Consider the following 27,698-nt stretch of genomic DNA (forward strand, 5'->3'; position numbering starts at 1 on the left):
GAAGTTTGTTCTTTATAAATGACTATCTATAGACCTCTTTGGTTGCCATTTGGTTTAGGAAGCATGACTTGTTTATTAGCAACATGGTGTTTTACTGTGTTTGGTGACAGCTTCATACTGCAATTAACTGATTGTGGAATAGCTCTTTGTTTATCTTTCCTTAGCCTGATTACTGCAAGGTAAGGTTTAAGGGTCAGCAAAACATGTTTTTGAAGGGCCCTCTGAAGTGTTTCTTGAAATAAGGAAAGAACTCCCTTTTACAGCACTTATCCTGTCTTTGCAGTGTCTGGGGCATTTTGTGCTGTTTGCTGGGTGTTCAAGCTGGTATCTTTTAAAGCTGAGGTATTAGTGTTTGCAGTTTCCCATTACACTTTGGACTCTGCTGATCCCATGTACTGCCTAACTTGCTTTTTTCAGCACTCAACAGCATAGTTAAAACTTCCCTAAGTTAAATCTCATACTTTACGTGGAATTTGAACTACCTCTTCTGACTGAATGTTGTGGTGACATTAGGAGAGATAGCTGTAATATAGACATGAAGCTGAAGAGAAGTAATTAGCACTCTACCCAGCTTTTATAAATAACTAGCAACCTCAGTGGTAATTAATTTCAGGTATGGCAGGGTTGTATATAAACTGAAACCTAGGAAGAGCTGTGATTTCATAGAACTACTTTGCTTGGTCTTGCTATTCAGTAGCCTTCATGAAAAACATTTGCTCTGGCACCATGGTGTCGTAAGCATAGTTTTGAGTCTTTCACCTACAATCCTTTTCCCTTCCTGTTTATGTTGACTGTTATTGCTTTGTCTGCCTTCTTATGTTGTCCTGAGGAGTTATAGAGCACAGGGCATCTGGTAACTTTTAATTCACTTCTATGGCTAATTCCTCTTTTTTTTTTGAAGAGCTTCTTTGAATAGGTTTCTAAATTGTGTTGTCAGGAATGGTTTCACTGAACGTTCATTTACGCTGACAGATGTGGATGTGTTGTGAAGCGAAGCAGCTTTTGCTGATCTATGAGCAGACCTAGGAAGAAAAAAGGCTTTTGGGTTGATGGCAAACTCTTTGGCAACCCTGTGGATTCCTTAAGGGAAGTAGGATTGTTATCTGTAGTGGTAGTGTTGTATGCTGTTATGAAATCACTTGTAGGTGATAGCAGTAATGCCTGGTGATAGCAGAAACAGAGCTGAGTGCAAGTGCTTTGTAGCCTCTGCATAGCCTCAGTATTTAATGGTAGTCTTTTTCAACAAACAAGTAAAATCCAGTTTTCTTTCCCTGGTTGAGAAGAACCAAGGATTGGACTGTTGTCAGGGTTTCTTGTTTCTAACGGCCTGGCTTAGTGTGAGGAAGTTTTCTCTTAAAATGTGAAGGAACAATTAACTTTGAAGTGATATCTATGTGGCTTTCACCAGACTAGTGAGAGAAGACATATTAGTTTACTATTGGGCCAGATTGCTAGTCATGTCTTGTGTTGTGTAGAACTTTTCTTTTCTGTTCCTGTCACCCTTCAAAGCATTCAAAATGCACTTTTTTGGCAGTGGGAGGGAGAGACTCTGACAAGGCGTGACTAATCTCTTCTGAAAAACTAGATGTTTGCAGCAATGTAATTGAAAATTATGTGCTGTTGCACTGTTTTCTGTGTATCTTATCTGATTTAAAACCAACAGATTCCTGCTATACTCTTGGAGAAACTGGTGTTACATGCATTACTGTGCCTAAAAGGTTACCATAAACTCTCGTGTGCCATTCCTCTTTCGACATTGCTCTGAACATTTTCTTGGAGTTACTGACAGTGTAAAATGAAAGGCATGGAGGACAGAGAAGATGATTCTCTGGGAAATTTTACAAGATGAATCTGAAAGTCTTAGCATTTTTCCTCTTTCTCTCCCCCTCCTTCGCCGCAAGCCCCTCAGCCAAGAACAAAAAGGCAAAATGAAACAAAAATTAGATCAGGTAAATAGCTCTTCTATTTTAAACAGAACTAGGAGCAAGAGTTTCCTGGGTACTGGAAACAATAAACTTCATTTCCTTTACCCTTTTCCTGCACGGAGTCCTTGGGTTTTTCCGGGGAGGGCTGATAAGATTCCCATCTTCATTCAGCCACCCATATTAATCAGCCTTGCTGTAATTTAACAGCTTTGATGCTACTTTTTTCTTGGGCTTTGATACTTCTGTTGGGGTTGTGGAGGTAGGGTGCCAGCCCCCTGAGTGATTGCAGGCATGCTGGGAGGATGAGGTGGGCACCAGAGGGGAGGGGGTGGGCATCTGATCCTCAGAATCTTGAGATACTGAGAAAGGTGCATAATCTTCCTCCAGGATCCTGTCCCTAGTGTGGAGGTGAGGAAGCAAGCTCATTGCAAAAAGCAGCCTGGCAGTTTATATAAGGTCCAGGATTATATAAGGGAGGCCTTTCCCAGTCACTGGGGGTATGGGATTCACAACTATACAAGTGGCACACTGGTGGAGATCTGCCATGAGTAGTTTGTTACTGCTTTGTTCTTGTACAGGATGTAAACTCTGGTGTATGACTTCACTAGTTCTTTAGTGGAAAGGTTTAGACTTCAGCAAGAAGATTTGAAAGAGTGGTGTAGAGAGTCTGATACAAGCTCAGTCCTTCTTAGCGTTGGCTGTTCTGCTCTTTCATAGGCACTTTGGGGCAATAAGCAGTGCAGGGTTAGCACTACTCTTCAGATACAATGCCGTGTAGTAGAGGATCATATCATGTGTTTGTCTGCTAACTCCTGTGTTTCTATTCTAGGTCACTTTCCAAATAAAGCTATGCCTTCGGCAGGAACCTTGCCATGGATACAGGGGATCATCTGCAATGCCAACAACCCATGTTTCCGCTACCCAACTCCTGGGGAATCCCCTGGTATTGTTGGAAATTTCAATGCCTCCATGTGAGTCTGTCTGCTTTTGCCTCATCTCTGTTTTTGGGGAAACATGGGGGAAAGGGATATTTGGAAGTCACCTACCAGTTGTGAAATCTTACACTATGCGAGGGTTTTACAGTTTCTACCACCTCTGAAGTACCAGATTCTTCAGTTACCAAGTTCATAGGGGCTAGCAGACAGCTGTAGGTGTCCAGAATTCCCAAATTCAAGTACCTGAAGCTCTTGGTGAATGAAAAGCTTTGTGTGGATAAGGACTGGGCCCATTCTCTTACCTGGGCTCAGAATTAGACCTCAAAAAAAGTAAGGCTTTTTAAGATGCTTCTTTTTTCAGAGCATTTTTTTTCCTGGTTAATGAACCTCTGAACAGCATAGAGTGAGAAGCAGTTGAACAGGTTTAGGGAATACTCCTTGACATTTATTACTTATTACTGACTAACATGATGTGGGAAGCACAGTTTATGGCCAGCTTTTCTGTACCTTGCCTTACTTGATACATTCATGGTTTCAGGAAAGATAGGCTTAGTGTAGAGCATAATGCATCTGGAGAAGCATTTGAAAGGAGCAAGGATGTTCTTCAATTATTGTGCTTCTAAGAAGCAGCAGTTTATAGTCAGCAGGAAGCCTTCTCCATCTCCGTCCTAAAACTGCTTTCAAATGCATGATTCTGTGTAACTTAGATTGATCTTGCATTAGCAGACATCTTTTATTAGACTCCTTAGATTGTTGACTAAAGAGTTTTTTGTGCTGAAGTGAAATAATTAAAGGGGATTAAAGTTTGGAATTGGTATGTAAAACTGTATCTGTGGATGGTGGCTCACGGAGCTGATGACTGCTTGTTGTTTTTCTGTTTTCCCGCAGTGTTTCCCGCCTGTTCTCGGATGCCAGGAGGTTACTGTTGTACAGCCAACAGGACACGAGTATAAAGGATGTCCAGAAGGTCCTGGGAAAACTACGCAAGTTGGGAAATTCCTCTGGCTTAGGTAACAGCCTGATAGAAAGAGTCAATATCTGGTATTTCTGGCCTGCTTAATTCTGTGTGCGTGTAAATTTCAGGAATGTGTCACAATGTGAACGTGCACAATTATAACTTACCACTTATCAAATTTTTTCCAATCTTGCAGAAGTACCTTAAGCCTTTCTTGTGTCAGAGCTTTGTGTGCTCTTTAATTTTTTTGGTGGAAGAAAAAAGGTGTGGTGTGTAATGCCAAGAACAGCAGCTGTTTTGGATGCGAAACTATAATCCTGGGCGCACTGAAGTTAGTCAAAGTGCTTGTTCTCTCAAAGGAGCTGAAGTAGTGTGTCTTTTTGGAAAGCACTAGTTATTTTGATATTTTGTGAAGCAGTGAACACAGTGTAGTGTTCTACACTCTGGGCTCCAGAGGGAAGTGTGCTGGAAGAACACAGATGAGGAAAAACTGATGTTGGCCTCCAATCTGCGAACTTGAAGCTGATTATTATCTGACAATGTAATATGCATTTCCCTTGTTGTGTTTGGTTTTGGAGGGGGATTTTTTGTCCCTATGACTTTGGTGTGATATACTCTCTGATACTGTCTGGCAGGATTTTTAATGGCAGGGTACAAAAGAAAACTGTCTGGTTTCACTGCCCTATTTCCTATGAAAATTAGAATCCTCCCATTTTTAGCTTGTGTGAAGAGATGGTGTGCCTTCCCATCCTGTGCAGATGAATGAGTGACTAGTGTGAGATCACATGGGAAGCTTGCAGTGGAGCTGGGATGTGAAAGAGCTCTGTCCAGTCTCAGGAAATGTGGTGAATCTCTTGCTATTGCTGGTTCTCTCTGATGTGGCACCTTGTAAAAGTTTTTTGGCATATTCTTCCCTGAAAGATTCTGTCTTGGCCGCTGTGTTAGTGTGGCATGTGGCTAGGTGAAAGTGATGGAAAGTAACACTTTAGAAAGATACACAGCGGGGAAATAGAACAGGGAGCACAGCCATTGAGAGTCTTCACCCACAGCCTTTATGCAGCATGTACAGCTCTTTGGACAAAGGTGATAGTTTGGTGTTTTGTGAAAATTGCCCTTGGTTTCACAGCAGTAGTTCTTCTCAGCTCACATCATTTGAGGATGGCTCAGGCAAGCTGCAGGAAGAAAAGTATCTGACCTGGTATGATGTGAATAGTGTCACATAGTGAAAGCACAGTATGATGTGTACTGAGCACACTTAAATCAGAGATGGTGTTTTTACATTCTTCTGTGTTGCTCAGTACATTGCAGGTCACCTTGGAATAACCTGTACTGTTAATCACAGGTTGGCAGATATGTGCTGAAGGTATGTACAGACATGGACTGTGCAAGGTATTTGTCTTGGGCATTTAACCCCCGTCTCTCCTCTTCAGGGTTGTGCAGAATTCTGATGTGATTACATCTGCATATAATACTGTGGTCTACTGACTCTGACCATTAGTTCATACTTGTGTATAAAGGACATGCCTCCTTGCTGAGGAGCTCAATATCCATACCACCAGGCCTTCTCTCATTTTACTCAGAACTGGAGAGTGGCATCTTCGTGCTTTTACCTGAATCTGGAGCAGCTTCAGAAGGGAGAGGATACAGAGTGTACCCTTTGTGCAGAGATGGACACACAATGAATACAGCCAAAATGAGTTAAGATGGTTATTTCCCAAGGAGAACTTTGATGTTGTTTTCATGGATATTTTCAATTTTTTGCTTTGATTTGCTGAGAACAAGCTCCCTCTATCAGAATGACAGATATCGTTGTTACTGATTTTGCACTTCTAGTAGTAGTATTTTACTCTTTAGCAGTACTACTTTTACACTTGTATTGACAAGTTAACTCTTCCAAAGAGAGTAGATCCTGGTGTGGTGTTTTGTATTGAGACATGCAGTGAATGTCAGACATGGACATTTACAAGAACACTATCAAAGCTATAAACTGAAGCTCTTGCTGCTGGGGAGGTCTGAGGGGGAGTGATTCTGTGAAAAGTTATGCATATGGAGTGGTACACAAATTGAAAGTCAAAAGGCTCATGTTTCTCTCTAATGTAAAGACTAGTGGACTGACTGTAAAAACAAGCTTCAGACCCAGTCATCACAGACTATATTTCTATAATAAAATATTTCACATGTGTAATCAAAAAATCAAGCCTCCGTGAATGTCCATTGTTGGTAAGGCTTTTGGAGAACAAAGCCTGTTTGTCTTTCTCATGCTAATTTACAAAGCCATCCATCTTGGTGGATCCTGCTGTTCACTCCTTAGTTGTGTGATTCATTCTTTGACGGCATGCATGAAACAGCATCCTCTAATCATAGAAGCACTCATATTTATACTTAGCAGTGCTTAGATTCCTGTTTAAGGAAGGTCAACTCTCAGTTGCTGTTGATGATGAGGTGTGAAAGTTGCAAATCCTCATCACTCTGAGCATTTCTTCCAGTGACTCTGGGAACCTAAGGAGACAGTAGCAGAGGGTGTCAGATGTAAGTGCACTATCCAGCCTGAAAGTACTGTCTCTATACATGTGTTTCCACCAGTAGCAGGAGGGCTCATTGTCAATAAGCTAATAATTGAAAATGTAATATCCTGTACATTTTAACTCTAGCCTGGACCTGAAGCCATGTGAATTGGTGGTGCAGACTGGTGCAACTTTGCAACTTCCCCAATGGGATGGACTGCGTGTCCTTGGTGTGTGACATGGATTCTGTTAGAATTTCAGCTTCTTTCTCCCCTCACACACTCTTCCCACTACTGCCTGATGATTTTGAAACAGGCTTCCAGGAACTGATCTCTCATTGCTAGCATGCAAATTCGAGCAAATGCTAGTCATGCAGAGCATTCATGTCTATATCTGGCTTCTGATGTCTGAATCTGTTCAGAGGGCATTTGCCAAAGTCCTTTCCCTGGAACCTTCTTTAAAACAAACCTGAAAAACTAATGTTCAAGCTGTGACTAGTCATCTGATCTAAAGTTAGGCATGAGCTGAACCTTGGGGATGAGAGACCTACTTAAGATGGCTCACATTGCTTATACAGGTATGAGCATGTCAGTGTCTTTGTTAAACACAAGGTAGGACATGAAGGTTTTATTCAGGACACACTATCCACTCATTCCAACAGGCTTTCCTCTTCTTGATAAGGTGGGAGATAATTCCCCATAACAGGGCTGTTTGTGCAGGAGTTGGAGGAGGAACAACAGAGAAGACCTCTCTGTTGGAGAGAAAGGTGTTATTAGTAGGGAACAGTTCAGTGTTGCTTCATGTAGCGCCTTTTTTGGCCAGGATGAAGTGCTAAGTGATGGTGTGAGGGAGTTCAGCACATGCAGCTGTCATGCTCTATGGGCACTACTGTTGTGTGGCGGCTTCCAGCAAGCCCTGAGCAGTGAAATCTACGTGCAGGCACACACATACCATAACATAATCAATTTTGCAGGCAGGTGCCAGGTGCCCTCTCTGTTCCAGTTGTTACATGTCAGTCCAGCAATGTCACCAAGGTCTTTAACACTCATGATAAGGCAGAGTGCAGATCAGTACACAGAGTCAAAGACCTTGGTGACGGCACTTTCAAGAGCCTGACAAGGCTGCTGGGATTGCCAGCTGCAGTAGGTTTGGATTGCTGGTTGCAGGCACTGAATTTGCAGCTGGCCTCAGTACCATTTTATCAGGCTAAGTGTTTGCAAGAAATAAGCTTTTCTTCTGTTTTGAAAGATGGAGATACAGCTTGCTATTGACTCTGAGGTACAGTTTCTTTATTTCTTCATTCTGTCTACAAGACTCCAAAATACTTTGTTCTGCAGTGCTACAGGGTAATAAATTAACAGGTATAATTAAAGCCATCTTTGGTTACTGCTAAAAGTTGCAGATATAAGGCAGCCTGCCTGGTATTTACTGCATTGCTCTTAGTTTTCAGTGATCCCAAAGGGCATGGTTCTATTTTTCTTGAAGCCAGCCCAACTAAACAAAAATGGAGCAATGAAATAGGCAGAGGGAAACAAACATCGCCTAAGAAATTGCATCAGATCTTGGGTTATTATTCCACATGTGCCCTGCCTGTCCCAGTTGTTTGCTGGATTAGTATTGCTTGTGGCAGAAGAGACAAACATCAGCTGGGTGGCATTCTTTGCTTTGTTGCACTCTGCTGCACACAGAGATGTCGACACTGAAGGAGTTTGCAGCCTGTCTGGTCAGTGTTATTAGTGCTTTTTTTATTTCGCAGATAAAGGTTGGTAGAGGGCTTGGGCTGAAGAAGAGCCTTTGGAAAGGCTTTCTGGTGGCTTGTGTATTACTGTATGATTACAGGGTGCTCAGGGAAACAGGATGTCATACATTATCTGCTAGGTGACATTAAGGTGATGGCTAACTCCCTCCTCAGTGTCTTGTCCCTAACAAAATTGAACCCACGCCCTCAAGTAAACATTTAGATTGATTCTTATATCTGCCTATGCCTGCCTAATTAGACTGGTTTCCTCCCTGACTTCCTTTGGGAAGAATCCTAGCAAAAACCAGCTAGGCTAGAATGAAGACTAGCAAGCCATATGTCCAGGTGGCCTTCATGCCCAGAAATGCATGCAAACACCTACTGTGGCACAGTGGCATTCCTGTTGCTGCGCATAAATACGCACCTGGGTTCCCTGATAGTGTGCTCCACAGTGACATTAAGGTCCTTTACTTTAGGCTAGGGGAAAAGTGCTGCCAAAAATGCTGCCCTGTGGTATCAGTAGAGAGGCCTTGATTTATTGGGGTAGGTAGGAAGGCTGCTTTACCTTTGTGTGTTCAGTAGCAGTTACCTTGCACTACTAGCCCTCAGCAGAACTCCCTAGGGCATTCCTGGCTACTACTGCCTCCCAGCCCAAAGCATCCCTCCAGGAAGGGGAGTCTGGGACTGTGTGGGAACCATAGTGATTTCTGCTGTGGTCAGACGCAGCCTGTCACAGTGAGTGAGTGGAAAAAGTGGCCAATACTGGATACTGGGGTTGCACAAAGATTGCAGTTGTTGATTGGATAGGAGATGCCGGTACACATGGCAGTTTTCCCACATTTGCCTAATTAATTTTGTCTTCAAATCTCTGTGCTGCTGAACAGGCATAGACATGAACGTTTTTAGAGTTTATTTTTTTAAGTAAATTGAAATTGTTTAGGCAACTGCAGATCTTCTCGAAAAACATTTCCAAAACATTATTGGAAAGGCACTTTAAGTCCCTTACTCCAGGCCGTGGGCAAAGCCTCTCTCTGAATCCAATTGCTATGTTATTTTTCTTGTCCTCAACTGAAACTGGGAGGCTGGCAGTCAAGAGATAGGCAAAAGTAGAAAAAACTTCTTATGGCAGCACTGGACCCAGGTTTTTTATTGGGCACTTAGGTATATAGCTTTAATTAGTTAGGTGACATGGTATTTGCATAATTCAGAAAATAGCATCCTGTAACCACAATATAACTAGATATGGAATTATCACTTTCAGTAGAGTCTGCTTCTGCTTTCCCTATTATTTGGAAGCCAAGGATGTGATTAAACTAATAAAATTATCTTGATAGAGGTCAAGGTACAAAGGTCTGCTGTACTTTAAATCTGTTTCCAGGAGAATCATACTTGTTTTCCGTGGGACTGTTCATGAACAGTTGTTTCTATGTGGCTTTGCTTAGAGGTTGAGATGGGTAAACACATATAGCATAATGTGTATTGCTGTATTCTGACTCTGTAAAACTGGGCTTTAATTCCTTCTTTTAGTCTGAACTTCCTTTGTACAAAGATACTTTTGAAGACAGAAGTTTGGAATTATGCCAGCTTGGATGCTAGGTAGATATGTATGGATGTGATAGAGCAAGACTGAAATCTCTTTGCATGGGGAATTGAAAAAAACATGTGCAGTGGTACATTAAATCTGGCCTTGCTGTAGTGTCTGAATTATATTAGGTGACAGGAGCTTGAGAAAAATGTTTCTGAGAATCCCATTGCGGAAGATTGTGTGAAAACTGTTAAAAAAAAACACAAGGAAAACTGCTTGTGGGCATAAGGTTGTGCTGGCAGTGTGGTAACTTTGGAACCAGCTAATCTGATGGTGCCAGTTAATGGTCTCACTGTGTGGAGTCAACAGCACCCATAACTACAATTAGCAACAGAAGTATTCCAGTAGATACCAAATTGCAATTTCTTAATTTCATTCACCTTTATCTCTCTTAACTTGTCTAGATAAAGGCACAATGATAAAGAAAACAAGAATTGCTTACTGTGCTTATCACTAATTAGTATTAGTATGTGCTGCAGAGGTAGGACCTCTTTAAAAGTTCTAGGTGGTTTTTCTTTAGCCTTTAGCCTTGTCTGTCGACGCTGCTGACTTTTATTGTAAACCAGCAAATAAAGTGGAAAGCGTTAAGTGAACAGTTAAACCTCTCACACTTTGCTATTATTTCCCTCTTTTAATGTAGCTTTGTCAGTACAGCTTGTTAATGTCAGGACTATGTTGGCAAAACTTACGCTGTTTTAGCTACAATTTGCATTTATTTTCTGTTTTCCACTCTGGCAAATTCTGCATTTCTTTTCACTGACTTCTAATCTCAGAATCTAAAGAAATGCCTGATTTGTGGAAGACCACATTGGGTTTATTTAAGCTATGTTCTGAGGTTGGTTGAGACAGCAGGATAGAGACTTTCCACATCGAGCTTTGTGTTAGTACTCCCCTAAGAAATATGTAACACTGTTATCTGATGAAAAGTTCAGCTTTCTCAGGGGATTTCTGTGGGCCTGAGCTCTCATGAGAGTGGAGATTATGAAATTGCCCCATTTGGAAAAAGCTCTGTACACTTCTGTGTTTGATTGGTACTGAGGCCAGAGTGCCTAATTTGGGTCTGACCTCCCATATCTGAGTTAATATTCAGCTTTGGAGCTGTCTCTAGTAATAATACATTTTATCTTCAGCATGTATTACAAACACTTATTACCTAATTTTTACAGCAGTCCTGTGAGCTAAATAAATAAACAGCTGCCCTCATTCTCAAACATGGTAGGATGTGGCAGTTTTCAATGCAGTCAGGATGCAATAAAAGCTGATGGCTTTTAAAAAATGTTGATGGTAAATCAAGTTTTTTTCTACACAGGCAAGAGGACAGAGCACTGCTTGCCCAATTTTTTTGGAAATCCATGACAATTCAATTTTTTGGCAGTCTTTCATGTTCTATTTAAATATTTTGGGTCATAAAATTAGTGATTTTTAATGACAGGATCCTGACTAAAATGAAGCAAAATATTCTGCCACCTGTTGCTGAATTTGTTTGCAGCTTTATTAAAATGTGACATTCTCTACTTTCAACCCTAGATATTTTTGCTGTTGCTGTGTTTTACTGAGTAGTAGTTGTGAATTGTTTGAAATATATTTTTAATTCACTTTTTGGGTTTTTAGTTTATGCTTTCTTAAGTTTTGTTTTCAAAATTTTGGACAAATCCATTGAAATAAATGCAACAGCTGCAAAATTAAAAAGAAATAGGCATATGCTATGTTTTTACTGACTGTCAATAATTAACAGAGTTGGTTAAAATTGTGTATTGCTTAGGTCTGTGTATCAGGAATTCTCAACTGATAAAAAATTGGTGTACCTTTAAAAATTTAGTGAAATGTATCTCATCTACTTGCTGAAGATCTTGCCCTAGCTTTTTTTTTATGCTGACCTGGCAGCACTCTGTGTGCTATATGTGGGGGAGATTCATGCTGTTCTGTGACACACATCCTCTGTAAACAGCCAGAGTTTCCTTCCCTTTCTAACTGAGCTTTAGTTTTAAGAATGGTGCAATAAAAGACCCTTTAAAAGGATTTAAAGACCCTTTCCTGTGAGTTTTGGTGTTTTGTGGTGGTTTTCTCACCCTTCTTGAACCTTCCTGTTCTTCTAAACATATTTTTAGAGGAACATACTACCTGAGGTAGTATTTAGATGTGTTTTTCTTTACATTCTCAGAAGGTTTATGTAACCACAGACAGTCAGAACTTAATAAGCATAAACTATTATATCTTTGGAGGTCTTTTCCTTATAGTTCTCTATCTATTCTAACAAGTGCAGCTGAAACATAATTGGACCATATCTGAAGCTGACTGCGCATAGATATGTGCCAGAAGGAGATTTGCTGATGGGGAAAATACAGCTTACTGCTGTAAGATAGCAGAATCTAAAGTCTGAGTGCCTGTTCTGGATTGTGCCAACCACCTCCTTAGGAAAGCAGCACTGCTGCCTACCCAACAAAAGGCTACTTCATAACAGTAGGGAGAAAAAAAAATAGTGGATTTGGCACTTGATACCTGATGTAGACATGGAAGTCCATTGTCCTAACAATTTTCATTGTAGCAAAGGCACAACTATGTGACAACATGGTCAGCAGCAATCACCTGTGGTTTTACCCTGCTCTGTTCACATGCTTCCCACTTAGCAGGTGAGGAACAGTGTGCTGTAAAGCCCGAGAACACAAATCAGGACAATGAAATAGCCCTTTAAGACCACAAGTGTCTTCACCTACCTGGTCTTTTTCCTTCTTTTTCATGTTATCTCTGCTCCTAAATTAAAGTGCAAGGAATTTTACTGGTGTATCCATAGAAATAATGTGTAAGACCTCTCCAGCAGTACATACTCCATTTTCTTCAGGTAATTGCAGTGCTTTCTGACTCTGATACACAGAATCAGGTTCCTAAATTACCAGGAGATACTGCTCTTCTCTGTGCTGAGAGGTAATCCAGTCGTCTGTGTAAAGCAGAGTGGTGCAAATACTCCAGGGTGTATTTTCAGCCAGCAAGTTATGACAGTACCAAAGGGAAGGATTGGTTAGTGTATTGACAGTTCCATAGAAAACCAGCTGAAAGGATGAGCTCCTGAAACTACCGAGGCAGGGTCTCTTGGGACCATCCTGGTGTAGTGCAGTATAGTGTCACACTTACAATGTGAGAGACATGATTTCCAGCTAAAACTTTGTGTGAATTGGGGAGTCATTATTCACTAAGCATCTGTTTTTCAGTCTTTCTCAAAGATTGAGAAAGTTCTCAAATTATTTTGAAGTGCTGTTGCTCAACAGTCAGATTTCTAATAGTGAAGCGCTTGAATAGTTGCAAAGGTTGCTCTAAACTAGGTGCAGAAAACACAATCTTTCCTTTAATGATGAAGTTTGAGGGTTTTATTCCCTTCTATTGGACTTGAGACTCAAAAGCAAACCCAAACAACTATCTGTAAGGGTAAGTTTGCAGTGACCAACTAAACTGAAATGTAGGGAGCAATCATGGGAGGTTGAAATAATTTAGATGCAGATATATTTTCGGTGGAAGTAGACAGTGTTTCTGGTTAAACTAAGTGCAGTGTAATGATTGGCTTATTGTTGTTAATCTTCAGCATTTTTTGGTTGGTTATACTCTTTGTTCTGAAGGTGGCTTATGCAGTGTGCTGGATAAGGAGCATTAGGACTTGGCACTAAATTCAGAACTGTCAGGTCTTCCTTAACACAGAAAAAGTAAAAGCTACTGTGATCTGCTGACTGCAGACTTGGTATCTTGCTAAACTCTAGAGTAAGTCAGATGTCAGTCAGGTTCCCTGAATTTGTGGCAAGAGGAATAGATATCTGGCAGGATGAGCCCTCACACCCAAGGGAGGGGTAGCTTTTTCTCTTCTCATCAGCCTTTCTGTGTAAGGAGGAACAAATACAAGTGCAGGACAGTCAGGGTGCTTTGATCTTGGAAAGCTCTGCCTGCTGTTTTGCTTAAGGTTCATCATTACCCATGCCAGTTTAATGGGAGAAGCTCTTCAAACTGGATAGGTACTGCTGTGATAATTTTCAAATAGGAAAATACTGCTGGACACATTCTGCCTGCTTGTTTTGGGGAGAGACTTATTCTCATATAAGTGTCTTCTGGTTGCATTTGAACTAGTCTCACTGATGCATGCTTACATAGCCAGCTTATGAAAACACTTCTGCTATTAGTAATGGTCATTTGATGTCCAGCCCTGCCTTTTCCAGTGATTTGAATTTCTACTAGATTTACGGTCACTTGCTCAAGTAGAAGGAATTCTAGACAGGGTCCTCATTGGTCACAGCTTACTCTTTCAAATTCTGCTCAGCTCCATGCATTTTAATAGCATAGTGCCATTACCATTCCTTTTGTGCTTATGTTTGCCATTAGAATTGTGTAGGCATGTGGTATGTGACTGGATGTGACCAAGACATTTGGGTTTCAGTCTCTCTATTGCTTGGGGTTTTTTAATATATTTTACTTTATGAGTTGATGTTTTGAAACATCTGAAACCTGTATATTATCCAGGGCATAATATTCCTACTGCAGTAAAAATCCAGTCTTAATATCAAAGAATTATTTCCTGCCTCTGTAGAAGAACCCATCTTGCCCTGAGCTGGGTTTGACCTTTGGAGGGCCTTCTTCTTAGTTTATACAATCTCTGAATTTGTTTGGTTTACCACTCCTGAAAATAATTTTGTTGTAATAATGAAGTATTTTATATCATCACATCTGTGGTCCATCATCTCTGTGACTGACAGAGGCTAAGAAATTTGCAGTCTGTCCTTATTTTGTGAACATTAGCAGGAGTATTTTCAACCAGTTATAATGCCATGCAGTTTGAAGCTCTGCTCAGAATTTACTTCTTTACTTCTTAAAGCAATACAGTGACTATTCTTAGGGTGTTTCCTTTAAGCCTGCTCTTTTTTTTTTTTTTTCACTGTTAGAAGTCTGTGTAATTTCTTTCTGCTTTTTTCATTGGCAAACTCTATTTCATGGTTGTCTGTGCAGATAACAGAATTTGCCTTGCAACAGGGAAAGTCTCAAGAATATCTGTTCTGAGGCATAATGTGGGGCTTAGGGAGGTGGTTGGGTGTGCCCTCCTTAGGCAGGAACTCTGCAGGCTGTGTTTGCTGGCTGTGGTGACCAGCCTGAAGATTTTGCCTCTGTGCCTTGTGTCTTGGCTTTCTGACGCAGAGTCTTTCTCTTGTCATGTATGTCACACGGGAAGAGGACCTGATGGCTTTTGCACAAAACAACTACTCAAAGGGACGTATTAGCCTTCTTTTTGTGCTGACTTCCCACGAAGGGTAGAGGTAGGATCTAGGCTTAATGGGCTCTGCATGCCTGAGGTCAGTGTACCGCCAGTGGAGGCTAGCTGAGGACTGGTTTGTGTATGTGCATTAGTACATGCTGAGAACTGTCCTGTCTGCCAGAGTAATTGTTCTGGACTACATTTAAAGCTCTTCCAAGCAAAAATCATGACTTAGAGAGGAATGGAGGTGATCCTGATGTCACAGTCCCAAGATGAGAGCGAAGACCTGGGCCTGTTGCACAGTATTTCCCTTTCTCTCAGGGGAGATGCTAGCTGGTGGAGATGGATGGCACGTTGCCTCTTTTTTATTCTCATCGCCATTTGGCATAGCAGATATGCGAAGATGATGGACCCTGGTTAATGGGGTGTTCACTTTGGTGTTATCTAGTGTCTGCAGAGGGAGCACTGTTTAGTGTGTGATGGCTTTCAGGGCAGAGAGCTGTAGCGTGCTGTAAAACAGGTCAGGCCATGGCTGCAGAAGGAACAGCACTTTGACTGTGAGCAAATTAGGCTTGTATTTTCACACTAGCTGATCCTGCACAACAGGCCTGCTGAGCTGCTTGATTTCTTGTAAGCAAATCAGAGTATCGCTGTCCAACTTTTTCAGAAGACAGTTTAGCTCTTGCCAGCATTAATAGGTACACAGGCAGCTCTGAGAGCTATTCTTACCCAGGTGCCCCAGATGAAAAGAATAATTAAAACATTGTAAGTGCTAAAGAAACCAAGACCAAAATCCTTAAAAAATATTACTTTATAATGCTTTTTGGATATGTTGTCTAAGGTTAGGAGTATAATGAAGGCAGGTGAAAATTTGTTGCGTTGCCCAGCACTGCAAAAAGTTTGCTTTTCACATTGTCAGTCAGGGTCATTGGCCCAGTAGGGTTCAATGCAGTAGCATGGTTCACCATTAGGAGATTGTGGTTTGTTCTGGATGGTTGTCAGTTTACTCTGGATGGTCATATAATTAAAGTAATTCAATCTTTGGTTCTGCTGTTGAAATTATTTGAGAGCCCATTTATATTTTTGTGGAAAGTAGCTTCAGACATCTTTTATCAATAAATCGCAGTGATAGGTAACGAGTGTGAAAATCATTCCACGTGTTCAAGTGCACCTGTCACCCATTCAAGAGGAATACTTCCCAGATAATAAAAATTAATAGAGACTTCCAGTGTCGTTCTGTGGCAGCATTTGATTTGCCTGCCCTGGTCACCTCACCAGGAGAAGGTTTCCTGAAAGACAGGTGTCTAGCTAGAATTTTTGTAGTGGTCATGTGTGCTACCAGTAAATGCTCTCAGCTGCTGGAGCTTCTGCTCGTTGTCTCAGCTTCAGCATCCCCATGGGCTTGTGTTGTCCAAATCTCCTGTTGCTGGAAGTATGATCAGTGAAGAAGCAGTGCCCTGGGTGAAGCGGGCCTGTGTGACTAGGTTGTCTTGTAATCTTGTTGTCCAGTCACACCTGGGCACAGTTTAGCACAGACATGACAGCCAGCAGTGCAATCAGGCTGAGCCTTTCTTTCCTGTAGAAGTGCAGTTTTACCTGACTGGGGAACTCTGAATCCCAAGTCTTTGAACAGGGGCAAGAAAGTACGTTCTTTGCTTGCTTGACATTCTTCCTTGCTTTGCTCCTTCTGTTAATTGGTGGAGACAGATGCTGAGCTGGGAACCCAATTCTCTCTGTCTCCTTTGGGCACTTGTGGAATGTTGCTGTTCTTAAAGAATGAAGCTAAAGTGTCTCATGCCTCATCTTGCTGTTTCAGCTTGCTGTGACACCTTAGTTGATGTTACAAAAATGATTGGGTTGCCCTATGAACAGTGTCTGTGGTAAGAAATAAGGGTCAGAATTTCATACCAGCCTCTGTGTTGCATTGATATTTAGCTATGATGGATACAGGCCTAGCCAAAGGCTAGCAAATCTCCCCAGCTGCAATGGATATAAATAAAGTAACATAATTGTTTTCAGTCTTGAGTGTTTAATCAATAGAGAGAAGTCTCCCGATGACAAAAAGCCATGTCTGTAGATCAGACATATTGCCCTGCTTTCCTCAGAGCTGCCGAATTAACTTAAAGCATGCAGCTGCTTCTCCCCTTCCCTTCATTCATTCTTTTATGGGGAGTTAAGGTATGTGAGACTGCGAAGTAGATCAGACTGTCACAGTGTTTTCATTGAGCTTGTTAGCTTTAAAGTGGCTGACAACCTGGTACATTTTAGATGATGGGCACAAACCCTTTGGGCAGAAATCCCACAAATTAAGTGAGACCTGGTGAGCTTTGTACTCTACAGTGGATTGCGATAACATTGAATTCCATTTGCATGCCTTTTATTTTTAGAATGCAGTGTTCAGGATATGAAAAACATAGCCACAGTTTCTGTGGGGTTCTGTTTTCCCACCCTGCTGTTTAATTTTAAAAGACACTGTGCCATTAAGTTTCTGGAGGAAGTATCTGTGCTTCTCAGTGGAAGAAGAAAGAATGGGAGACAAGTATGATAGAAGAGTCTTGTTCTGTAACCTGCCCCTAAAACCTTTTCTTTTTTACACTTGTCTGTGGATCTTCCCAGTACTGTTGGAAATTGTCACTGCTTACTATGGGACCTGTTATGATCATACTTGTAGTAAGATCAGCAAATTAAAACTGATACCCAGCCATGGCTTTTCTTGCACTTTGACCAACCTTTTGAGCTTGGGAAAGTAACTGGGGATATGTTTCAGGAATGAAGAAAATAAAACCCTATGGTTTTGGACCACAGATACTTCCTTCACTGCACAATCAGTGTTCAGCTCTGGTCTGTATGGAACCAGAAACCCCCACATAGCGCTGATTTGCTATTTTTTTAGTAATGCATATTTTTATTTTGATGTTTATTTTAATCAGTAATATAGCAACCATAGAGGTTGTTTTTCTTCACTAATTCATGTGATTGTCTTGAGCTCTTTTAATACATTTTGGGTTTGGTTTTGGTTTTTTTGTCACAAAGATTTGATTCTTAAGCAAGGACTGACTACCACTGTGCCCAGGCACAGAGGTTCTGGAAAAGGTTAGGTAGTCAGTAACATGTAAATCTTAGAATGTAATAAAGTGTTAGAGTAGGAGATGCTCTGCAGTATGAAAATCCAAGAGTTTCTGGTTTTGATGCCCAGAAGGCAGCCCCCAAGGTCTGTTTGAACTGTGTGGAAATGAAGGACAGCTGTGCCTTTTGTGAAAACAATATCTGTGAAATGCTGCCATGTGTAATTGTCTAATCCTGACTGCTGACTTCAGAGAGGAAGGGACATTTTGTGGTTAAGGCACAAGACCTCCAGGTTGGGAGTTCTCAGTTGTGCTGGAAGCTTCCTTATGTGACCATACGAAGGATTTTTTTCCGTGTCCCACATGGGATATGGACATCTCTTCTGCTTGTTTCATGTGCATAGGGATGGTCTCCTGTTGCCATACTGTGCCCAACCTAGATCTAATTACAACAAAGGCATTTCAGCCCTGCCAGACCTGTTGGGTTTGGGGGTTATTTGCATGGTTTACAAGCAGAAGTTTCTGTTCTCTGCTATTACTCCCTTGATGTCAGGACTGAAACTGAAAAAGTAGTCTGCCATGGGGAAAGGCTGTCTCAGTATTATTTCTGCTGACTATCCCACCACTGAGTCAGCAAGATGGTTCACATCAGTTTTGACAGTCTTTTGACTGTGTTTGCTGAGTCTGGCCTCAAGTTTATCTCCTGCTTTGTGCTTAGGGCTTGGCTTGCTTGCTGGGGCCTGTGGTTTCAGACAGGAGGACGAACCCTGTGCCGGGGGTGAGGGAGCCTGCAGGGCTGTAGCTCCCTTGGTTTCCTGTTGAAGATGAAGGGGATGGGCAAGGAAGGGCTGCATGTCCATGTCAAAGTATGTGGAGAGATTAGTCTCCAGTGCATTGTTCTATGCCCACCAGCTTGCAGTGGGCATAGAACTGATTGTAATGATGCTCTTGTCCACTCTCAAGCAAGAGAGGAGACACAAGTTGTATCGTGTTTGAGCTGACATTTTGTCTCATGTATTTGAGTAATTTGATAGTGTTTCTATATTTTTATGGCAGGAAAATATTGCAGTAATAGGCCTGTGGTGGTAAAATGTGTTCTTCCACTCCAGGTGTTTGCATTATTAAATAACCTTGGTACTAGCCTTCAGAAGACTTACCTGTTTCTTTTGCTTTCTGTTTTGGAGGGTTTTTCTAAGTAATGCTCTTTTGTTTCCTTAGGTCCTAGTGGGCAAGCAGTCATCTTGGATGGCAATGGCTGTTTTCAAGAGGAAACTTCTGTTAAACCTTGACTTTTTAAAGTATCCAGAGGGGGAATTTAGATGCATTGCAATGTTTGGTTTTTTCACGTGCAAGCTGTTATGCATGCCTCCGTAATTGAGAGGGATTGCTTAAGACACTGACCCACAAGTCCTGGAAGTAAGACCAGATGGGTTGAGGTACAAAAGGCTTGGCTGTGTGCTTAGGGCACTGCAGCCAGGACTGAGGTGTTGGGATTTGGTTCCTTGGTCTTGCAGAGCTTTCACCTGTGGTCTTGGGTAGTGATCATGGTTTCATGATCAGCTGTCTGGAAGCCAAACACTGCCCTACAGTTCTGGTAACCTTGCTCTGTTTTTTTCGTGGCTTACTCCAAATGATGATGAAAACTCATTCAGATGTTTGTAGGAGTTCCTTGGAATGCAGCATTGATTTTCAGCAAATTCTAGTGCTAAGTTAGCTTGGCATGACAAAAAAGGCAGGGGATGAATGCTCTGCTAATGCTGGCCTGGTTAATTACAGCTGTGAAAGATGGTGACTCTTTGTTACTCCTGCTCATGATTACAGGCAGGCCAGCAGGAATCTCAGTGTAGTTCAGGTTGCATTTTTGCCTATAGAATATGTCCCTGACCAAGAAAATCATGCCTCCATATGGCAAAAAACCTCTAAGCCAAACCCAGATAAAATAGACTAGCCAAACCAAGAAGCAACACATTGCTGAGGAAACAGAAATGTGGAAGAATTATTGCTTGGCTACCTTTTTTTTTTTTTTTTTTCCCCCCATAAGGCATGTGGCCCTTTAAGAGAAGCTTGAAAAACATCTTAAGTAGGGGCAGATTCAATGAAAAAGCTTGCAAACATCTGATCTCTGCATGCCAGTGTGCCTTCAGTCAGCCCCCCCTTTGTCCGTTTGACTTTCTGAACAGTTGATGATCTCACCAGAAAATAAACAAGCTGCAGAAGTGTTTAAGGATTTTGGCACATGTAGGAAGTAACCAAGGAATCGGGGTGGGGGAAGTTTTTCCTCTGCTTGCCGTGAAGCAGGGTGCTTTAACCTCTGCTGGAAAGCGAAGTACAGTTTTATGTTATTGCAGGAGCCAGATCTTTTCCCAGCCTTTTCCTGGGCAGGGAGTGGAAGTGATGGTGGATTTTGCTAGTGGGGTTCAAGTGGGGCGTTTGCATGGTGTGCTGAAAACCAGCATATTCGTGAGTGGTCTTGCTGTCTGGGAGAGAGGAAGGCGAGGGAGACACTTTTGCCCCAGAGTAACCTCCGCCTTGCCTCAGCTGAGGCGGGTGATTTACTTTTTCGTGTGGAACAAAAAGGCAACGGGGAATTTGTAACTGGATATGTAGATGAAGGAGCAATGACCGTCAGTAACCCCGTGTACTTCGTGCCGCAGGAACAGAGCGCGTGGTTCCTCCCCTTGCCGGCTCCCTCCGGCAGGATCAGCCTGGGAGGCAGAAGTGGCACCCGAACCACCGGGTCTCCCTGACACCTTCAGTGGAACCCCGAATGCACACCATACTTCTTGATGGGGCCCATTAGTGACAGTATCACATTCCCAAGCTAAACCATAGCCAACCAACAAAAAAAACCCAACAAAACAAAACAAAAAAATAGAAAGAAAGAAAAAAAACAAACCCACAAACCCTCCCCCCGCCAAAACTCCAAACAAACAACAACAAAAAAAAAAAAAAAAACCCAACCAAAACACAAAAAATGAAGCCAAACCATAAAACTCCTCGGGCACAGGAGGTGGGAGGAGGCTGTTACAGCTGTGCCCTATAAGAGGGTAAAGGTACAAGCCCCTGCATCTTCCATATCATTACTTTCTCTTTAGAGTTCATTGTTTTCCACTGTTTGCTCTGGGTTGCAGCATCCTGTCTTCCTAAAGTACAAAATACAGCATGACACCTAGCTAGATTTCTCAGTCTGGAAATCTTCACTCTAGTAAATCCTATAGGACTTGGTCTCTCACCTCCTCCTGGCATAGGTGCTTTGCTCATCACTTCTTGTTTAAGCATTATGGAGATAGTATTTTCCTCTCTCTCTCTTAAAGAAAACCACAACAACAAAAACCAAAACAAACACCACTCCCTACCCCCACCCTCACCCCCCCCCCCCCCAAAAAAAACCCAACCAAACCAAAGAAACCAATACCACAAAAAAAAAAAAGAAAAAAAAAAAAAAAAAAACAAACAACCCAAAACCAAAAAAAACCAAAACCAAAAAAACCAAGCCCATGCTCAAAACCCAAGACAACAACCCAAAACACTATCAGCTCTGAGTATCAGCTTCTAAAGATCCAGTTTTGTGGACTTTAGTGTGCTTGGATTAGAATTTCCAGATGGTTCCTCCTTGCTGTAACGTAGGTTCAAATTTGTTTTAAAGTCAAGAGCTGAAATGCTGATGGCTTGAGTACGTGAAGCACTTGGGAAAGAATATGGAAATAATGCTGCAAATGTATTTTTTAATTCTACGTAGCTAAGATTTTTTCCTAGATCTGTGATTCTGTATCATACCTGTGTGTCTGCATATGTCAGACTTTGAAATTAATGGTAGAGTACATCAGCTGTTAACATAATTAACTAAAGGCTAGTAAATCCCTTAGTGGTCCATGCAACCAGCTCAGTCCCATGTTCAGTAACAACACAGGGATTAAGTGCTAATGCTGTAGTAGGTTTCAGATCAAGGGAGCAACTTGGTGGGCCTTGCTTCGGTGTATTTATGAGCAGATTGACCTGAAGTAATGATGTTAATGGGAGTTGGTTTTGAAGGTCGATTGCTTTTTTTGTTGTTGGTTTGGGGATTTTATTTGAGACCAAGACATCATGGATTGACATTTCTGAAGCCTGCCAAGTTTCAGAGCACTTTACCAGCAGCTCCTCTTCCTTTTGTGCTATGGTTTGTGTAATTCCCTCTCCCCTATTTATCAGCTTGACTTTTCCTGTTCAGTGCTCTCACATGAGTTTCCGTTCAGCTTTGCTGTGACCAGAATTTTGCTTGTTTTGTCATTTTCCAGACTTGAAACTTCGGGATTTCCTGATTGACAATGAGACATTCTCTGACTTCCTCCATCGTAATGTCTCTATGCCATCATCTGCCATAGAGGAGCTACTGGATGCAGGGGTCAACCTGCAGCAGGTAAAGAGTACTTTCAGCTCCTAACATAATGCTTGTCTATTGTTTGTTTAGCTGTAGTGCCAAGATCCACAGTGCTGCATCCCTCTGTGCTAGGTGCTGTGGAAACACAGAGGAAAATGTATTCCCTGCTTCTGTCTTCCCCCTTGCCCTCAATTTACTGTCTTATTTGATTTTAAACTGTAAAAGGACACTGGGAACATTAGTAAGTGTTTCGACCTGCATAAGAAAATAGTACCCTCAGGCTAAGCTGAATTTCTTCCTCCTTCTTCTTCTTTTTTTTTTTTTTTAGTGGAAGTAAAACATTAATTAAGCTGCTAGTGCTGTTCTGACTGTTTTCAGCCACGCAGCTTGGACTGGAGCAGGATTTCTAGGTCTTGCTCTGCCTTACATTCCTGCGCAGCAGAAGGAGCTCTACTTTTAGGTTTGTGGCCCACACATTAACACAGACACACGGTAAATTATGTTGGACAAGAGTCCTGCTGTCCTGAGTGATCCGTGATTGCAGTCATAAACAAGTGGTGACAGTAGACTAGAGCCCTGTCATGTGATGGCTGTCTCTCATTGTCATGCACGTAAAATGTTTTTTGCTAGGTTTGATGAATTAGTCCCCCAGCATCCTTTCTAATGCAGAAGTCAGAACAGACTTCAAAGGAAGACCCAGGGTTCTCTTGAAAGAATGCAAAAGGTGGTATGCAAAAGGAAAAGAAAATCTGTTTTGATCCTCAACTCCATATCAGATCTCTTAATTGAAGTGGAATGGATTAATTGTCCTTTTAGTCTTTGTTTTCCTGTAGTTACAAATGCTGTCCCTCTTTGCACACATTGTCTTGTTCTTTAGTGAATTCTTTCAAGCCATCTGTTTTAGTGCAATTTGATAAGTTATCCTACAAGTTAAGGACACATTCTGCTAAAAAAATGTAAAGCAGAGAAAAAAATCTTACCCATTTTAGGCTGCAAGCTTTGTTTTACTTGAAACTAATTAGATTAAGACAGAATCATGCTACAGATGATTCTGGGAGGGTAACTGGAAGACTGAAGCAACAGCATTCTTATAATTCTCCCTAAGTTAGTGGAGGGGCAGAAAGATTTTCAAACAGGCAAAAACCTCACTATACATTGTGTGACTGCCAAGCTTTATTGGTTGTATATGGAAATGGAAGGAGGCAAAAAGCTTAGCTTGTATCTACATAATGTGTCTGAAGTATGGTGAAAGACTGGTCAGTCACCTTATTCTTCCTTGAATGCTTCAGGCTGTGCTCTTGTGTAATTTCTGAGCTGATTCTGCTAAAGGACTAGGAGTGATGCTGCTAAGTCATAACAGCATTCTGTGCTTAGGGATGGCAAGAAGAGCTAATCTGAGCACCAGGATGTTAAGCTGTGGAACAGAGCAGTGGCCCACCAAATTTTCTGTGAGCAATTTTCTAATACAGATGGTAACTAGACATGCAGACCGCTCCCTTCCTGCAGAATGACTTTATCTGACTCACAAAATGGACATCTTTGATTTTGCTGGAGATCTGCTTTGTAGATCTGACCTCACTGCTGAGCTGCCTAGTGACTTCAGTATTAATAGGCAGTATTTGTTAGGTTTCTGAATGAGTGGGTCACAGCTTCATTCAGAAGTCATATAGTAAAAGGGCCTAGCCAGAGTGTGCCAACCTTTCACAGCAAATACGGCCTGCTTCTGCCGTCTGTTGGTGTCCTGGGGCTGTTCAGCAAGGCCTGAAGTTACGCTGCACCATCAAGTAGGGAACTGCAGTCTCCAAGGAGATGGGACTATTCAGTGGTGTTACTGTAATGACAGCGCTCTGGTATATCCAGCAGAGTTGTGTATCTAGCATACTGAAATTAGTGCAAACAGATAAAACCGACCAGAGCCTTGTCTTGATGGGCATGTTGCTTCCTGGGGCTGAGTGGCTCAGCCTTGTGTTTTTCCAGTCGTGGCAGGTGTGCTCAGAAGGGTGTGGGATTTGGAAGGTGCTTGGGTCAGCAGTGGGCAAGCAGCTGTGTAATCAAGGCTGGTATGCTGCTGTTGTCCAGGTGTGGCCAGACACCTCTTGTGTGGCTTGGAGGTGGGAATAGGTCCTGTCCCTCTGAAAAGCTGAAGGCTTGAGGTCCTGGGCCAGTGCTGAAGCATGATGCATTGACTATCAGTGAAGAGTAAATAGTAATGGCCACTGCCTATTCTGCTTGGAATAAATCTCTGTTTCATGAAGCAGGAAAAGTCCCAAGGAGAGAATTACATGACATGTAAGGACAGAACAATTACCTATGACTACTTTCAGGCATAAGCCTTGCATTTTGAGAGTCCTTAGGGAACTAAATTCGTCATTTCAGATGTATTTTTGCCTGCTGAAGGCACCATGGGTTCAGATGACTGCAAGTGATTAGAGAACTTGCTGACTTGGTGAGACTGGGTGCTTCAGGATGGATAGGTAGAATGGTTTTTCTAAGGTCTCATGCTATGGACCTCAATGCTTTGAAAGGGCAGCTTCTCACCCAAGCAGCCTAAAATCTGGGTGAAAAAGGTGGACATTTTCAGAATGGTGGAAGGTTGCTCACCTTCACTTTTTGTGAGTGAACACTTGAGGCACTGGGAGACACTGGTTTTTCTATATGTCCACCCAGGGGAGCTTGTTCTGGGAGTGTTATTTCAGTGCCCCACAAATACCTCCTTTTCAGCATGTCTGTAACACTCGTAGTAGTATTTCTGCTGGCAAGAAAAAAAGCACCCCAAATTTTTTTGATGTGAAAGCTTTTGGCATTGAAAGATGGGATTTTTGGCATATGGATACAGACCAAATTTAAAGGTTTGCATGCGTATTGCATTAAAAATCCCTTCTCTCTCCTGTCAGTTTCATTTGCTTGTTTCCTGAATGTAATGCAGTTTTTCCCTCAGATTATGCATACCCTTTTGGTTTTGACAGACGAAAAGTTTCAGACTTACCAGCCTGGTTCATGAGCTGCTAACTCTTCTGGAATGTAGATCAATCCTCTTTAGTTGTTGAGAATTGGGCAATGTACACTGGGTCTTATGAAATGACAGAAAGAAGAAATTAAGTATACTGCTGTTGTTACCTGTGTATTTACAGTAAAATGGTTCCATCTGTCTAGCCCCAAGGCAAACAAAAGTTTCTTTCCAATAGTAGACTCAGGATTTTTCCTTGTTTATCACCTTTGAGAAGTACACAGCTTTTTGGCATGGACTTTGCTGTTCAGCAAACATGAAGCTGGTAACTGACCTTATTAAAAGAATTTGTTTATCAGGTCTGAAACAGTCTTGTGATAACACAGAGGGATTTTATCAATTTTGTTAATAAGGTGATTGCATGTGGATAAGAAGACATTATTGACAAGGCAACCATTACCTTAAGAAAAATATGCCTGTGGAGGAAGACTCTAGGATCTTATCTCATTTGTTGCAGCCAGTAAGATAACTTTTTTTTCACTGATACGTTATCTCTCAAAACCACTGCAAAACGTTTGTCTCAGCAGTTAGTGAGTAGATACTTTGGAGTTCAGGGAGATGATTCTGAATCATTACTGCATAGAAAATGTGGCTGGCTGATATGTCTTAAGTAGTTTGGGACATAGGTCTTTTGCCCTTCACATAGATTTGCCAGACTTGTGTCTGGTCACAAGCCTTGTTTTTTTCTCTGTGGCTCATTTCCCAGAAAACTGAATTGTTAGGCAATGCATGTACCCTTGGTTGGAGGAAATGGCTGCTGTGGAGGACAGGATCATGGCTGCTTTGTGCATATGTGTGGGAGAATGAAGAGAGACATGCCTCCCCCAGGACTTCTCTCCCATGTACTCAGCAGGGAAGGGATTTTCTTGGAACTGAGTTGCATATGAATCAGGGCTGCTGAACCTGTAGGGAAGAATGCCCCCTCACCTCCATCTGGAAGTGTTATGAACAGCTTGCTTTGTCTGAGCAATAACCAATTTTTTTTGTTGAAGTCTTAGATGAAGGCAGACTTACATGCTTTTCCCACTTTCACAGGTCATTGTATCTGGTTACCGAATGCGACTGAGAGATCTCTGCAATAGCTCAACATCATCTGAATTTCTAATGATCCAAAATCAAACGGCAGCCATGGACTCTGAAGCCTTCATTTGCACCTTGTCAAAGGAAAAACTCCATGCAGCCGAGCAAGCCTTCCGTGCCAACCTGAATCCTTTGAAGCCTCTTCAGGTGAGTTCACTGGGCACACCAGTGAGAGTCTGTCATTGACACAGTGACATTTTCCATGTCATTCAGTCTAGGAATTCATCCCTGCATTTCCAGAACTGCTTAGAGGCAGTTAGAAAGAAGAAGGATGGTCGGCCTTTTCATGGGACCATGAACAGCATGCTTCTTCCCATCATTCTTACCCCTCTTCAGTCTGCTACTTGCACAGCATAAGTGTGTGTAGTCTGCAGTTCAGCTTGTCTGAGGAAAGTCTTTAAGCTGCACAGTAACAAACAAACTTGGTTGTCCCTATGTTCTGGTCAAATGTTGTATCTTGGCTGGAATGAGTCCAGATATGAGCCTGGCTTTTGCTAAGCACTAAAACTACCACCCTCTGCCCTTGGCATGGGGCCACTGAGTACAGAATTTTCTAGCCTCTGACAGGTCACAACCTTTAAGGAGGTTTAAATCATATGAAGCAGAGTCAAATTGTAAAGTCCTGTTTCAAAAATCAACCAGTGGAATGGGTATTGGGGGAAGAATTCATTGAACTTCAAGAAAATACATTATTTACAGGGTAACTGGAGACTTAGATCTAGGAAAATCCAATAATGTTTTGCTACAGATTTGCAATATCTGTTAAAATATGGAAGTTTGAGGAATTCAGTGCTAGAAATGACAGCAGAGTGAAGAAAGAACTACAGAACCAACTCTGTTACCCACTAAAACAAATATTCTATTGTCTGCTGTGTCAGATTTCATATTTGATGAGTCTTTCAGTACTCAAAGTCATGTACCAATTGCTTGGCTTTGTCCACAGTCAAAGAGGGTCATTATTAAGCAGTGGAATCATATTTCTCTCCTGCACACTATGTAGTGGTCAGTGACTTCTTCTCTCCACAGCTCATCTTCTGTTTTCCATGTGTCTCCATCTGCACTTTGTCTTTGCTGCTGGAAGAGCAAGACAACCCATAAGCAATAAGAGAGGGGGTAACAGCACTAAAATTGTAACAGAGATGGGCTGTTTGGAGAGGACTCACTGTAACTTGTTAACTTGTCTTCAGTTGTATGTGTATATGCACATATATACATAATTTACTTTAAACCACTCAAAGGTGGTAGAATTCTGGGGTCTGAGGGGGCTGGAAATAGACAGCTATTGAACCACTCACAATTGGTTTTCTGGGCCCTGTGGAG

General features: G+C 41.8%; 1 protein-coding gene across 4 annotated transcripts in view; it reads left to right on the forward strand.

Annotated features, from left to right (window-relative positions):
• Positions 1 to 27,698, forward strand: part of ABCA1 (ATP binding cassette subfamily A member 1) — a 92,741-nt gene that overhangs the window by 22,965 nt on the left and 42,078 nt on the right. For all 4 annotated transcript variants that reach the window (XM_064405071.1, XM_064405074.1, XM_064405072.1 and 1 more), the window contains exons 4-7: positions 2,755 to 2,896; positions 3,749 to 3,870; positions 22,209 to 22,330; positions 26,334 to 26,525. In XM_064405071.1, the coding sequence (XP_064261141.1) occupies positions 2,755 to 2,896; positions 3,749 to 3,870; positions 22,209 to 22,330; positions 26,334 to 26,525 (578 nt within the window). The remainder of the gene's footprint in view (positions 1 to 2,754; positions 2,897 to 3,748; positions 3,871 to 22,208; positions 22,331 to 26,333; positions 26,526 to 27,698) is intronic.

Source organism: Passer domesticus, chromosome Z, assembly GCF_036417665.1.
Source record: "Passer domesticus isolate bPasDom1 chromosome Z, bPasDom1.hap1, whole genome shotgun sequence".
NCBI lineage: Eukaryota > Metazoa > Chordata > Aves > Passeriformes > Passeridae > Passer > Passer domesticus.